Source organism: Erpetoichthys calabaricus, chromosome 3 (genome assembly GCF_900747795.2).
Source record: "Erpetoichthys calabaricus chromosome 3, fErpCal1.3, whole genome shotgun sequence".
Lineage (NCBI taxonomy): Eukaryota > Metazoa > Chordata > Cladistia > Polypteriformes > Polypteridae > Erpetoichthys > Erpetoichthys calabaricus.
This window is the reverse complement of record NC_041396.2, coordinates 91,016,521-91,033,268: the sequence shown is the minus strand read 5'-3', so window position 1 is coordinate 91,033,268 and position 16,748 is coordinate 91,016,521. Positions and strand designations below refer to the sequence as shown.

Below are 16,748 nucleotides of genomic sequence, written 5' to 3'. Positions count from 1 at the left end.
AACATATGGCAAGAAAAAAACCTTTATAGTAAAGTTGTATTACTGTATATGCTGTATAGCCTCTTATAAACAAATACTAAACTATGTAATATCTGTCACAAGAATTTTACCTTATTCATTGTGAAGATACCATGGAGTATAATATAATATAATATAATATAATATAATATAATATAATATAATATAATATAATATAATATAATATAATATAATATAATATATGTGTAGTATGGCCACATCATGGATCCAGTATCCTGGATCTGAATCTCACATATAGAAGGTGTTTGTGTGAAATCTGCATGCTCTCTCTGCATCCATCTGTGTTTTTCTTGAGGTAATCTAACGTGTAGATTATGTTCCCTGACAATTCTAAATTGGCTCAAGTGTGGCTGTGTGTGGGGATGGACCCTGTGATGGACTGGTGCCTCATGCGGGGTTGATTGCTGCTTCTGCTCAGTACTGCCAGGATAGGCCTTCTGTAATTCTGAAATAAATGACATAGTTCTTAGACTGAAATGAAAAAAAAAAAGAGTACAATTTATGGACCTGAGAATGTTGTTGTGTTACCATACAGTGCCGCATGTGAAGAGTGCTGCTGCTTCACACCGTTCTAGTGTTGTATCACAGCTTTTTCTATATAAAGCTGACACATTCTCAGATAGGTTTTCCAACATTACTCTGGTTTTCTGCCAAGCATCCCAAATTTGGGTATGACAGGTTGATTGCTGAGTTGAAATAAAACTGATGTGAAGAAGTGGACTTGCTTTGAAGAACAGATTACAAATACAATCTTAAGATTCTCAAACATGCACAGATGTGCTTGCTCATAACATCACTGAGGCAGGCCTGCTTTAATTGTAGTTGGTGTTGTTTGCTATGTAAAAAGGTAATACAGTACTACACTCCAGTAGAAACAAATGTATAGTGTGGGAATACAAAAGGTGACCCATTATTTATTTTAATCTGTGTAGTGTATGTAGCTCAGCAATTTTACTTTCTCCCACCAAAGTGTCTCCTCTCCTTTGAAGAAGAAAATTTGAGGGCCACCAGAGGTGTTTGAAATATTCTATTCTATTCTATTATATAGGAAAATGATGTCTGGGAATGATATTGGTATGTATGTAAAATGTTACTGATAAAAAATGTTTCACTCTTAAAAAATACAATATATGCTCTTGTTTTTCCTTAAAGGCACAATTATACATTTATAGAAATGTAATTTTGCTCTTCAAGTCCTGTGATATTTTGTCAAAATTATGCTTGTGGAACTGAAAGGCTTTTCAATTGTCATCTAAACCAAATCACCAAATTATTCAAGTACCCGAAGAAGTGAAGAGCTTTGCTTGTCATCCAAGTATTTTCAAGTTGTTTAGAAATGTCTAGCTGATGCACACAAAGACAGCTAGCTTCTAGGACATAATATGATGATAAATCACACAGATTAAAGCTTGTAGGGGTGTTACAGCATTACTGTTTGTTGAACAAATCTCCATTTTAAAAGCATACAAAGGTCTTGCCATTGGATTGTGTATGAGTATTTTTTCCACTGTAAATGCTCTCCTCTTTATCAGGAGAAGTTCACACCAAGATGTGGATTACTAGATTTTTTGGAAATTCACTTATATTAATATAATGGCAATGGTCTCAACATTTCAATAATGTCGTTACATTCTTATAAAGTCACCAGAAGCAGTAGTCTAAAGAGTACATTAATCACATCCAAATACATTATATAGTCACTCCAGTCCCTCTGTCTTTTAATAAAGTGCAACACATTACATTATATAACCATTCAAAGAATTGATCAATAATTTAATCAGCTTTATCAACATGTCATATTTGGATTTAGAGAGGGAAGTACAAGAAGGTTGATGTAAATAATTGAAATTTTATATGACATAATGTCTTTGTGCTCGAGGTTGCTTTAGAAAGGTTGTGCAGTTTACAATAGTGCAGAACATCCATAATTTTGAGCTTTGATTTTCTTTTAATAATTTGTATTGCATTTTTACAGGAGGTTTGTGCATTACAATTACTGCCACAAGGGGCCAGCATAATCAAAAATATTTGGAGTCGGTAACGCAACTAATCCATTTTTTTAACCACTTCTATTCCTTTTTGGGAGGTTTTAAACTTTTATTTTTTAAACATATTTTTTAACATACATGTAAAGAAAGCTGGTGTTTCACCTGTTATTTTCATAAATCCTTCTGCTAGACTCAGCCCCATTACATTAACTCCCTGATTACTGTGAGCACTACACAGATAGAATTCCAGGTGAAGAAATTATTTATTATAACTTTCTAATTTAATGTCAATCTACCTTTTTTGTCTGAAAGAACAGATAATTTAGCTACACAAAATAGATGATTCCCAAACAAAGGGGTTCATAATTTAGTTTCCAGTGCCACCCAGTGGCAAAATTAGAAAGGTTGGTTTTAACAAACATAAAGTATGTTTCTAAAAACAATAATTATATATATAGTTTTTATTTAAACTCTGAAGTTATTTATTTAATTTTAAAATCTATATTTTGAAGTGTAAACATTTTATAAGTTTTCTGATTTTTCCATGCTAAACCAATGTGGTGAGCATCTAATAAAGTCTCCTTTTGTTCATTTCATTTGAGGTACACCCTGTCTTACAGGTGATTTCTGTTTTAAACGTTTATAATAACCTGTATATGTCTCATCTAGCTGGTTTTGCTTTTATTTTAAGGTATATGCCTGTAAAAGAATTTATTCTAAACTATAAGGACTTCATTAATTGAAATGCAGACACAAGATCCCAACATTGTCTTTTACATTTCATATAAAAGCTGAAAAACAAAAAAACATACATATTTTACCCATATTGGCTGGCATTTTTCAGTATATCTGCAAACATGGAAAGAATTACCTGCCTAGGTCAGTCCATAAAAAGAAGCATCCCACTTTGGCATCCTTTAATGAATTTTTTCAGGTCTACCCCCAGTCCATTTCAGATTTAGTTTAATTTTTTAATATTTGTACATATTTGTACATCAACAATATGTGCTCTATTATTTCTCTGCTTACCACTGATCTACTAATTTAGTTACTATTGTAATTGGAAGCTACATGGCACCTGTTTATCTGGACAGCAACACCGTTGTTAAGTAAAATGCGATGAGACGCACAGCCAAGAAGAGCCATCTTCATACATATATACAGTATATATTTTTTCTAAATATTAGTATACTACTGTCACACAAGGCATACGTAAAGGGTTGCTCTACAGCTTAATATATAGTAGGAGAGTGGCAACTGAATGTATTTCTCTTCTTCCTCATTGATATACTTATTTGATGATTAAAGCCATAAAGTTGCAGTGAAAAAAAAACTTTCTTTGCTATTTTAACACTTTAACAATACAAATATGTGTCACTGGATATCAGCATGTTTTAACCCTGAACTGAATTGATCATATAATGGAAAATCTTGGATCAAAGGGAATTTGTTTATGAATATATATGAGTGCAAATCATTGCCCAGGATCTACCAGTGTAGACTTTACATGTTCCCCCATGTGTCTGCCTGGATTTTCCTTCCATATCTTAAAGGCGTCCATCTTAGATTGACTGATGACTCTGAACTGATTCCATGTGAATGATGTGGGTGTGGGCAACAGTGTGCCCATAATAAACTGCCACTCCATTCATCCCTTTACCCAATGCTTCTGGAATAGGCTCTCCACAATGCTGAACTGGGTAAGACAATGGGCAAATGGATGTATGCAGGTACAAGAGTTCAGGCATACTGGACTGTCACATGTTATTTGGACATACAAATAAGAATTTCATTGTACTCTGTACATGTGACAATACAATAACTAGTATTTCTACATACTGTATATACTTTATATGGGAGTAAGACCATATGTACTATTATTTATACATGTTTTGTATTTATATATCTATTAAAATCACTTACATTGTTTAAAGAAACCCATCTCAGCACCATTAGGCACAACATAGAAACAAACCCTGGGTGGGGCTCATGCATATGTGACCAAACAAAAGGGGCAATTTTGTGAACAGCCCCAGGTCCCTAATAGGAGTTTGAGAGGATGGCTAGAGCTATACAAAACTGGGAAGGAAAACTAAAGGTGAAAACAGCTAAGAAGACTTTAAAAAAAATAGGAAAGAGAGTGGGACAAAGACGAGAAGATTAGGGCAGGCTACAGGAATCCTACAGTTTTGTTCTATTGGTAGTGTCCCTGAGACCCAGACTTAAGGGGTGATGGTGGCAGATAAGAAAGATTAGGACTACAGGAGATGTGATAAAAGTGCCTGTGGGATATCCTGCAACATGCATTGTGCATGTTACTCATTCCAGTTCTTTTCAGTATTCATATGTATGTATTTACTGTAAATTGTAACAAAAACCTTAACATGTTTATTTATGTAATGTGTATACACAGTATATACATACATACATTATATACTGTACATATACTGTATATACGCATATCTGCACAAAGAAGGGTTGATCAAAAAGTTTTGAGCCTGATCCAAACAGTTGTATTTTAATGTGCTGATTTTGGATATCTCCAACGATAATTGCCTGTGTACTAAAATATTTAATACTAAACAACAATATATCTTCAGAGGTTCATTCTTGAATAGTCATCCCAGTGCCTTCCATATGCCATAATCAGGAGATGGGCTGCATTACTCCATTATGACTGGCTTTCAACATTTATAACATAAGTAAATGTAGCCACTGTGGAGTGGATCATAACAAAGAATCAAAGAGTGGCCATGCATGACAGGCACAATAAGGATTAGTTATGGGTTAGATGAATCAATTCTTTCTGCAAATTATCCATGAGCAAGGTCTATGTAAGTCGGGTGTCCAGAATGTTGACACCTGAAGTGAAGCATCCAGTGTTCTACGGAGAATCATCATCTATTGAATTAGTACTGGAAAATATTTAAACATGTTTCATAACTGGGACTAAAACTTGGACACGTAACTATTGCATGGAGTTCAAACAATAACTGAAACAATTCCAATACCCACAAACGTGAAGATCCAATCAGGCACTAACAAGACCATTTGCTGTACACAATTTTTCATGATGCTGAGACTGTTGTCCACATTGATTACATGCCTAAAAAAGCCTACATAGTTTGTAAATATTATGCTGATCTGTTCTGGTGTCTGAAGCAATTACTCAAGAAAAAGCTACAATGAAATTAGCTGATACTCTTTCTTCATTACAATGCCTCTGCTCATACTGTACAGATTGCAAAGGCTATGAAAACCAGGGATTCAGGTAGATATCAAAACCACCGTGTTCGCTAGACCAGGCCCTCTATGCCTACAATCTGCTACTCAACTTTGAAGTTTTATGTCAATTATGAAGACGTCAAGTCAAATAGATAAGAATGGTTGTCAAATGTTTTACTTAAGTGGCATACAAAAGCTTTGTAATGTTATATACATGTATATTAGTGTTTATGGGAATTATGTTGAAAAATAAAACTTGCCTGGTTTACTGGTATTTCTCATAATTGGTCAGGCTCAAAACATTTTGATCACCTTTTATACACACACACACGCACATGCCAATATACCTCTTAGGGTTGAATTGCTAGTGTAATGCCTCAGAAGAGTCCTACCACAGCCTTCTCCAAGTTCTCAAAATAAGATTGCTGAATGAGGCTTTACTTAAAATGCTCTACTTCTGAGAATAGCTGATAACACATTCTTTCTTTAACAGCAACAATGGACTGCCAGAACACAGCAACAGAGAAGAAAATAACAAAGAATGGGCAGAAACACTTCAATGAGTAGAAATTCCCTGCCATGTTCTTCAAGTGAGAATGTGTAGGGTGGAAGACATCAGACCTCCCTGACAAACCATTCAAGAAAGCGAAAAAGGTGCAAAATATAAGAAGGATATAAGGAAAAAAAAGTGGAAGGGTGTTGTTGGGTGGAAGGAAGCTGGCTGAGAGAGTGTTCTAAGGGTCTTATCAAATATTGTTCATCATCATAAGGGATCTTTTGTTTCCAAATACCATTATACAATGAACAGTGCTGTGAAGTTACCACAATTTGAATTTGTGTGTGATGCACTTTACAACTTGTAAAAATCAACTCAACTTCAACAAACAGAAGGAAATCAGTGCTTTCCTCCACATTACTTTTGAAATAAAAATGTGGAGTAAATGTTTTTCAGAAAAATTCTGAAATTAAGGATATGCGGAATTTAACTAGTTAACACGTAGGTGCTTTCCTTAGGAGAAAAACTATAATCCTCTAAAAGTGAACATCTATAGCAGCAGTTGCCTCTCCTACTATATATTCTTGCTTCATGGTATTTAACAATTTTTTCAAAGAAGAAAAACTGGAATATAAGTTTTCCTTTTGGCTTTCTGCTGCATTTCTGGCCCCCTCCCTCCTAGATGTAACCCTTACAGAAGTGCAGTTTCGACGTTTGCAGATGATGCAGTATTTTGGGCATGTGTACATTTATAAGGTACTTTTCTAGTGGACTCCAGTCATTTGAACAAGCTGAAAATTAAGATCTACACAAACGCTATCCAAAATACTGCCCTCCATTATTCTGTAAGGGAAAGCTAACACCCCAACTACTCTCGTAATCATAGCTCTGACTCTGGTGTTGTGGCCATAAGATAGCCTGTCCCATAGCGCCCATTTGGGTTGCTGCTCGTATTCTCCAGAGGAGAGGCAGTTTCAGGACCCAGGTATGAGCGGTGGGTGGGCATTGGTGATGCAGCTTCACTGGGCACCTTGCTGAGAATGAAGCGTGTCTCATCGTTGTCCTCCAGGTTTGAAATATCCTTCATCATGCGACCTTTTTTGTATGACACAGAAAGGGTGTTGGAACCATCTGACACTAGGTGGAACTGTCGGGCAATGAATACAATGGGTACAGGTAGCATGGCCACAGTAATCAAGGTGAAACATATCCCCATTGCCCAATCTGGATAACTCAGATAGCGTTCACCGGCCTAAGAAGGGAAAATGTTGACAGTTAAAATGAACTCAATTGTATTTTTATCACTAATTTCATATATACTGTATATATATATATATATATATATACTGTATATATGTATATACATATATATATATATATATATATATATATATACAGTATATATACTGCTCAAAAAAATTAAAGGAACACTTTTAATCAGAGTATAGCATCAAGTCTATGAAGTTTCTGGGATATTGATTTGGTCAATTAAGTAGCAGAGGGGGTTGTTAATCAGTTTCAGCTGCTTTGGTGTTAATGAAATTAAGGTGCACTAGAGGGGCAACAATGAGACGACCCCCAAAACAGGAATGGTTTAACAGGTGAAGGCCACTGACATTTTTCCCTCCTCATCTGTTCTGACAGTTTTTTCACTAGTTTTGCATTTGGCTACAGTCAGTGTCACTACTAGTAGCATGAGGTGATACCTGGACCCTACAGAGGATGCACAGGTAGTCCAACTTCTCCAGGATGGCACATCAATATGTGCCATAGCCAGAAGATTTGCTGTGTCTCCCAGCACAGTCTCAAGGACATGGAGGAAATTCCAGGAGACAGACAGTTACCCTAGGAGAGCTGGACATGGCCGTAGAAGGTCCTTAACCCATCAGCAGGACTGGTATCTGGTCTTTTGGGCAAAGAAGAACAGGATGAGCATTGCCAGAGCCCTACAAAATTACCTCCAGCCGGCCACTGGTGTGAATGTCTCTGACCAAACAATCAGAAACAGACTTCATGAGGATGGCCTGAGTGGGCCCTGTGCTCATTGCCCGGCACTGTGGAGCTTGATTGGCATTTGACATAGAATACTAGAATTGGCAGGTCCACCACTGGTGCCCCATGCTTTTCACAGATGAGAGCAGGTTCACCCTGAGCAAATGTGATAGATATGAAAGGGTCTGGAGAAGTCGTGCTGAACGTTATGCTGCCACTAACATCATTCAGCATGAACTGTTTGGTGGTGGGTCAGTGATGGTCTGGGGAGGTATATCCATGGAGGGACCTCTACAGGCTAGATAACGGTACCTTGATTTTAATTAGGTATCAGGATGAAATCCTTGGACCCATTGTCAGACCTTTTGCTGGTGCAGTGGGTCCTGGGTTCCTCCTGGTGCACGACAATGCCCGGCCTCATGTGGTGAGAGTAGCAGGCAGTTCCTGGAGGATGAAGGAACTGATACCATTGACTGGCCCCCATACTTGCCTGTCCTAAATCCAATAGAACACCTCTGGGACATTATGTTTCGGTCTATCCAATGCCACCAGGTTGCACCTCAGACTGTCCAGGAGCACAGTGATTCCCTGGTCCAGATCTTGGAGGCGATCCCCCCAGGACACCATCCGTCGTCTCATTAGGAGCATGCCCTGACGTTGTCAGGCATGCATACAAGCACGTGGGGGACATACAAACTATTGAGTACGATTTTGAGTTGCTGCAATGAAATTATTTGGGTGTCTTTGAATTCAGCCCTCTGTAGGTTGATAATTTTTATTTTCATCAACCAATGTGTCATCCTTTTGTTCCTAAAAAATTACCCACTCCATATCAGTATAGACATCAAGCAGGATTTTTTTTCCTATTGAGATCTGATGTTTTTTTCAAAGTGTTCCTTTAATTTTTTTGAGCAGTTTATATATATACATACATTTTTTCTGATAATACTTATGGTTGCTTTGAATGCTACTGACCATTAATCATTTTTGTATTTTCTAGGGCACATCTTTTGGCTAACCAGTAAAACTACTACTGCAAGATAACTGCTAATATAAGCTTGTCATGCTTGGTCACAAGGCTCACATCACTTTCACTTCCCTAGCCTTCTACTTTACAACCAAGTAATTTTGTAAATACATATCTTTCAACTGAACTTGGGAAGATCCATCTATGGTTGATTATAAAAGTTCTACAATGACTTGATGAGTGATAACTGAAGTAATATGGATGAATGAATGCTGATTATTTGAAAAGCCAATTGAAAAAAAAAATCTTAAGAAGATGGATAATCCCAACTATCTTGTAAAAAAAATACTAAAGCTATTTTAGAGAATTTCAGTTTGATAAGTTAGGACAATACATTATTCTACTTACAATTTCACGTATCCAGGCATTGTACCCTGGAGGGCTAATGAACATTTGGATGATACAGGTAGTGACAAGCAAGGCTAAGCACAGAGGAGAAACATACTTCCACATGTAGAAGTAGAAACGGTATGGACGAAAGCCCAACATTTCTGTCAGATCTTGTATAAACCTGTAAGCCAAAAACAGTGGAAGCACACAACAATGAATTGGAAAGCATTTTACGGTTTCTTATAATGACTAAGCTTCTAAATGTCAGTAGGGAGTGTGATCACTTGGCCAACCCATGGCACTATGTTAGTGACTTACTTTTTTGTACCGTAACACCAAGCCACAGCTATATTTTCCAGAATGACAACAATTGTGAGGGGAAGAGTAGCAGAAAAGTCATCAAACATGGTGACAAAGTAGTTGCCAGAGCGCTGAACAAAGAGGAGTCCTAAGAGAAACGCCACTATACAGCAACAAACTGTAGAGAAAATATGGGAGGAGGAGAAGGAAGAGAAGGAGGAATGAGAGAAGATTAGGGATTCATCAGCTAGTCACATGGGACCCTAACCTGTTGTTTTCTCTGTTTAAGCCTACTTTACAGAATTTACCAAATCGTGTTGGAAAGTGTCTCATTGGATCCTGAAATAAGAGCTGTTTTGAAAGACAAGCTAGATAATACAGTATATAATGAACCTCTATTAGACATTCTTAAATTGTTCAGCCCAGCGTGACTGCCTGTAGCACCCTGGCACTGGATAGCTGCTTTTCTGTATTGTATTTCACCAGTTTATATTTAGATGAATTTGTCTGTCTAAGGTGTATTTCTTGGATTTTTAGGAGTATTTGTCCACACTTCACTATGTGTTTACATCATTATCTATATTTTTACTTTTAACCCATTTAGACTTTTTTGCTCAAGAAAAAAAAAAAGAAATACACAACAGTGGCATATTGCTGCACCGGGTGCAAATCAGAGTGCAAAGCAGCAACAATGTAATCATATTTATTCAATGTTCTGAAATAACTAAGAGTCACACTTTAAGTATATAAAATATTAGTATTGTATATACAATTTCAGTTGGCACCGCTGCCAACTATCAGAATCAATATATAGTAGTGAAAAGCTTTTCTGACATACAATACTGGTACTTTTGTTTAAGTGTATATCAGACTTACTTAGGAATTAATTAAGACTTAGACTTTCATATTCAAATTTTGATCACCCCTTCACACCCATCTCATCCCACATTATATCAGCAGTGCACGGTCTATTCAGTACCAAGGCATGCTTTGGATGAACAATGGCTTTCCTTATTTATTATTAAATCACCAATTGACCCATTTCTACTATTATCTGTAGTAAACCATGGATAAGTCTAAATAAAAAGCCCTTCCCAGATGCATTAGCCATCAGTCTCAGTTTTGAAAAGCTCAGCAGAACACATCATTTAAAAACACAGTTCTACAGAGTTCTCACACTAGTAGCAAAAAACACATACCTGTTAGAATCTCCTTGCGTATTTTGAAGGTGTCAACAATGGGTGTGATGATGCCTTCCATGGTTCCAATCATACTTCCAAGGCCAAGATTAATGAGCATGAAGAAGAACATCACTGACCAGAATGGAGAAGCCGGGAAATGAGTCATTGCTTCTGTGAAGGCAATGAAAGCCAAGCCAGTTCCCTGTACTGCCTATAATACAGAGAGGGGACTCAGAACTTTAAAAATGTGCTGTAAGGCTAAAAGCAGAAAACAACAAACAAGTGTCTGTTCAGAATTATCTCAGGCTTGGTTTCTGGACTCTCTTAGGTAAGCTTCACCATGTCAGTTATGTGGTTCCTACAGATAGTGTATTTATCTGTATCTCTGTGAGACATTTGGCCAACCTTGCAAAAACAGGATGTTAAATGCATTAGTGTACAAATTGAAAAATTATCAACAAATGAACCTTTATTGGTGTACTGTTTATCAAGCTTGCTTGCTGATCCAAGTGAAAGACAGAGTGTGGCTATTTTTAGAAATTCATCCTGGATGGCATCCATTGAGTCAATGTTACTGCTGTACTGATCTAAACCATTGAGGAACAGAAGCACAGGATCATGGAAGACATACTCTATTACCAGATGGTACAACCATATATATAAGAGTTCCAAGCATACACATACACATATACATACATACAATAATGATCTTTGTAACATAAAATTATATATGTGCTCATCTATGTCAAAATGAAAGTGTGCATCGTACAAAATGTTTTGAGAATTAATCCTAGAGTGTTTGAGGACATTAGTTCATTACAAAGTGCTTAAAAAGGTTAGTGAGTACATACAGTGTATATATATATATATATATATATATATATATATATATATATATATATATATATATATATATATATATATATATATATATATATATATATATATATATATATATATACACACTATATTGCCAAACGTATTGGGACCCCCCCCCCCCCTCAAAATCATTGAATTCAGATGTTCCAATCACTTCCATGGCCACAGGTGTATAAACTCAAGCACCAAGGCATTTGTGAAAGAATGGGTCGCTCTCTAGAGCTCAGTGAATTCAAGTGTGGTACCATGATAGTATGCCACCTGTGCAATAAGTCCATTTGTGAAGTTTCCTCGCTACTAAATATTGTACGGTCAACTGTTAGTGATATTACAACAATGTGGAAGCAATTGGGAACAACAGCATCTCAGCCACGAAGTGGTGGGCCACATAAAATCACAGAGCAGGGGACAACACATGCTGAGGCGCACAGTGTGCAGAAGTCACCAAATTTCTGCAGAATCAGTACCTACAGACCTCCAAACTTCATGTGGCCTCCAGATTAGCTCAAGAACAGTGCGTAGAGAGCTTCATGGAATGGGTTTCCATGGCCGAGCAGCTGCATACAAGCCTTACATCACCAAGTGCAATGCAAAGTCTTGGACGCAGTGGTGTAAAGCACACCGCCACTGGACTCTAGAACAGTGGAGATGTGTCCTCTGGAGGGATGAATCCAGGTTTGGTGGTTGCCAGGAGAACGGTATTTGCCTGACTGCATTGTGCCAAGTGTAAAGTTTGGTAGAGGGGGGATTATGGTGTGAGGTTGTTCTTCAGGGGTTGGGCTTGGCCCCTTAGTTCCAGTGAAAGGAACTCCTAATGCTTCAGCATACAAAGCCATTTTGGATAATTTCATGCTCCCAACTTTGTGGGAACAATTTGGAGATGGTCCCTTCCTATTCCAACATGACTGCGCACCAGTGGCATATGGAAGTATAGTCTAATCCTTTCCACAGCATGACCAGAGACCCACCTTATTGAGTTCATCCTCCAGCAGACAGGGCTCCAGCCCAAACTTTGAGAAGCCATCCTCCTCCACTGTCTTGATCACGTTGTACATCTCCGTGTAATCAGCTGATGACAGGTGAGAGAAGTTCACATGATGAGGAATCAGGTTGCGACTCAGAAGATTCGAGTTGAGGTAGCCCAGAATCTTCTCTGCGTTCCTACAGAGGGGGACTTTTTAATTTAGTCCAACAACATTGCAATTTTTTGTTCCCAAAATGCTGCAAACACACTTGCCTAAAAGACCACATCAAAAATGGGGAACTGGGGGCTGGAAGCATGCCACAGATTCAGAAGAGAACCTCACAAAGTGAATGAAGAAACCTTATCATTTGTAATTTCATCCGACTGACAAATCATATGATTTGGTGTTCAGCTATGTTAATGTACTTCAAAGTTAGAAAATTCTTGTAATAAATGTAATTTCCTATAATTTAATAATAAATAATTAAGAAACACATGTTCTACATATAATTTCTTCAATGTGATCAAATGAATCTTTTTGGTAATCAAGTTCAACTGGGTTACCTCTGATAGGAAGGTACAGTAAATAGACATTTACTTCCTAAGATGCTAACTGAATTTTCATCAATTAACACTGAGAAAGAAGATCAGCATTTCAGCAGTGACCCCATCATCCCAAGAGAGACTTAAGTGTCACACTAGGAAAGATTGGTGCACATGATTGGATAGATAGATAGATAGATAGATAGATAGATAGATAGATAGATAGATAGATAGATAGATAGATAGATAGATAGATAGATAGATAGATAGATAGATAGATAGATAGATAGATAGATAGATAGATAGATAGATAGATAGATAGATAGATAGATAGATAGAGACTTTGGAATGCAAAAGGGCAAGTGGATCTTTGGGAAGCTGTACACAAGGTTTTTTCTTTAATAATGTGACTGCCAATAAAGCAGGAATCAACTGCCTTTGTGTCCACATAAGCTGAAACAATTAAGTAGCACCAGGACAGCGCTAATAAATGATTCAATGTAGCTTCAGCATCAAACAATGGTAAACGAACCACAGAGTAATTACATTTTGCTGTACTAGTGGATCAAGTGCAATGTGTCTGCTGTCTGTGCAATATGTGATTAACAAGAAACTGGATACCCAGAATTGTGATTGGATCATGATACTGCAACCTTAAAGGTTGTCGCAATATGGATCTGGAAAAAGAACAGTGTACAATTACATTAATTAGCAAGCAAGTATATTCAACAAAATTAATTATACAGTTTCTTTAGATCCTACACTAAACATGCCATATTATTGTGTAGTACTTTGTACTGATAGTATAATACGAATTCAGTTATATACAGTATTATGTGACTGCATTTCCAACATCTGTTTCACTGTATTTGCCATATAGATATCATTACAGAATTTCAAAATAACTCTTAAATTGATGCCAAAACAATCAGAAAATCGACTCATATGTTTTTGCCAATTCCTTCATTGTAAAATAAGGCAATGCAGGGTTTACAGTAAAATACATAACGTTAAAAGCATTATCTACTCTACTTGTACATCACAACCATCTTTTAATATTTGCACATTTTCTCCTTAACATACATTTGATAGAAAACGGATACTCACTCAATTACGCATTTCTCATTCATGATATTTGCTTTGAAACCCAGGACAGCAAAGACGACGAGGGTAGCCAGGACTGAAGTGATAAAATTAATAAGTGAAACAAGGGTGGCATCAAAGTGACAGTTGTTGTCCTGTTTGTTGTAACTTGAAAAGGCAATGACTCCCCCAAAGCCCAGTCCCAGAGCAAAGAAAACCTGAGTGGCTGCTTCTCGCCAAATCTGGGGCTCCAGCATCTTTTCCAGCTGAAAGCAGAGAGAATATAATCATTTTAGTGTGTTTTTTTCTCCTGTATTTTTCAAGCCCTGCACACTGGTTTACACAATCCCCACAGGAAGAGCTGTGGAAGCAGTGGAAGCTGTCATATAGGATTACATGATGTTCTTATAGACAGCCCTTAAAGCTATTACTACTCATTTCCTTAAAGAAATCTCAAGGTCATCTCAGCAGACTCTTATATGTTCTATCCTTAGGGACAAGGCTGACATTTTAAAGAGGAGAAGGAGGGGCATATATGATGATAACAAGTAAAACAGGAGAGAAGCTGGATTTCAGAAAGTTTTAACTGTTCCAGTACTTCATGTTTCAGAATAAGAAATTTGAGCAGCAGGTTTTCAATGTACTCCAAAACATGCTTTGAACATCTTTTAATGGCAAATTACAATTTATTTTTCTTCATCGTATCATGATCTTTAGTGAAATACTATTAGGCATATTTTACAATACAGAAGAAGGGGAAAAGATAAAATTAGAAATAGATTGGAAGCGCTGTTTCTGACAACTCATTCTAAATGTCATACAGTATATCAGCATGAAGCCCTCCTGCATATGTAAAGCAAGATAGTTAGAGATATTTCAATGTATATTTTCAGACAGATTGAAATGAATGATAGATTTAGGTCTTCGCTAAAGCTTTGAGAGGAGTTATAGTACTGAGCTACGTATCCAGGCTTCTCAATGAATCACTGGAAATTATTACATTTTCCAAGACAAAATTTCTCAGATGTTCCAAATTTTGGAGCCACTTAAAAATGCTTCAAAATTATGCACAACTGCCATATGTAAAGCCACGTTCACACTAAATTCTTAAGTCGTTAAGATGAAAACCTTTTTTGATGTATTTTCTTCAAACTGACAGGTCATACATTCTGATTTGGCATTTTAAAACTTAGATGAATAATCAATTACTTTTTAAAGAAAGTTTAAGTATCAAAGTATATTTCAAAATATCTGAAACTGAATACAGTATATTTCAAATGCATTTCCATTGCTTAGAAATCACGTTCATTTTAAGAAGTCAAAAAATCCTTTGCTGTAAGTAGAATTTCCTGTCTGTTTTAGAAATTATGAAAATGGACAGGATGCAACTGGAAGATCTGTAACAAAATTAAAAATTACAAGTGGTCTCCCCTAGACTTTCTCATAACTTTCTCTTACTCAGATATGGGGATGGATATTTGAGGAGTAAATCTCAAGACAATGATTATATTTTTATATTATGTACATAAAAGAACCATCAATGACAAATCAAATCAAATTAATGATACATTGAAGAATTATTATAAAAATAAAGTTGAATAAATTAGTCTCTGCAGCTGCATGACAAAATAGGTAAAGTACCACTTCTGGTTAACGGAAATAGCCCAAAAGTTGATAGAAATCTAGGTTTTGTATGTAATACTTGTATGCAAAATTTTGTTGACCTAAGTAAAAGCGTATTCAAGTTATCGTGTTTACAAACACACACACACACAGACAGACATAATTCTAAAAACGTCAAAAATCTCAAAATGGAATTTTTGGAGGACTCCAATACTTTCCCCATACTTCATATACGAGAAAGTCAGGGCGGTCTAAAACGTCGAGATTCATCAAAATCTTAACATTGAATCTTTGGACGATTATAATACTTTCCCTATACTTCGTATACGAGAAAGTAAAAATGGAACAATTTCAAGATATCTCAGTATATATTTAAAATATCCTAGAATACATTTCGGATAACATGTGTGGCCTGCAGAGGGCGCTCCTGGCACCAAACTCAACACAGACAGACGAAGGACACAAGCTCACCATACAAGTTTTTATGTTTTTTTTTCTCTGTGGGAAACACCTTCCCGTTTCCCACCTGTACAGCACAGTTTCAAAGCACCAAACCCAATGAACACAGTACTTTCTTTTGTTCCTTCTTCTTCCCTTCTCTTCTCTCTCTTTCTTTTTCTTCACCTCCACTCCTCCTCCAGTAAGCTTTGTCCACATCCTCCCAAATCTGGCTCCCAGAGTAGTGGCTGCTGGTCTTTTATGCTGCTCCTTGGAGTACTCCGTGTGACTCGTTAGCTCACTCCGAAAGTACTCCCAGGTGTGGTGGAAGCCCAACATTGTAAGGTGCTGCAACCTCTGCACCACCTCCTGGCGGCACCCATGGAACCCAACAGGGCTGTGGCAAACTGCAACTTCCAGCATGCCCTGAGGGAACCCATGGTCCTGCAGTAACCCAGGGAGGCTACTCTTTAGTGTCCCGGGAGAGATAATGCACTGAGCACATTCTCTCCCCCAGCCCTTAGATTATACAGGCGTCCTGGTTGGGCAAGGGCTCCGGCCGTCCGCCACACATGAAACAGACTTACTTTGTCTTTCTGAGACAAACTGATTGAGTTTTTCCATCAATCCTTTTATTTTC

General features: G+C 37.1%; 1 protein-coding gene across 1 annotated transcript in view; it reads right to left on the bottom strand.

The window, feature by feature from the left end:
• Positions 1–225: 225 nt before the first annotated feature.
• The window catches only part of slc6a17 (solute carrier family 6 member 17), a 168,141-nt gene continuing 151,618 nt past the window's right edge, over positions 226–16,748 (bottom strand). Inside the window, exons 7-12 of the mRNA XM_028797113.2 lie at positions 14,072–14,313; positions 12,426–12,618; positions 10,597–10,789; positions 9,416–9,575; positions 9,116–9,278; positions 226–7,000 (exon numbers count right to left, since the gene is read on the bottom strand). Coding sequence (XP_028652946.1) covers positions 6,629–7,000; positions 9,116–9,278; positions 9,416–9,575; positions 10,597–10,789; positions 12,426–12,618; positions 14,072–14,313 — 1,323 coding nt within the window. The 3' untranslated portion in view covers positions 226–6,628. The remainder of the gene's footprint in view (positions 7,001–9,115; positions 9,279–9,415; positions 9,576–10,596; positions 10,790–12,425; positions 12,619–14,071; positions 14,314–16,748) is intronic.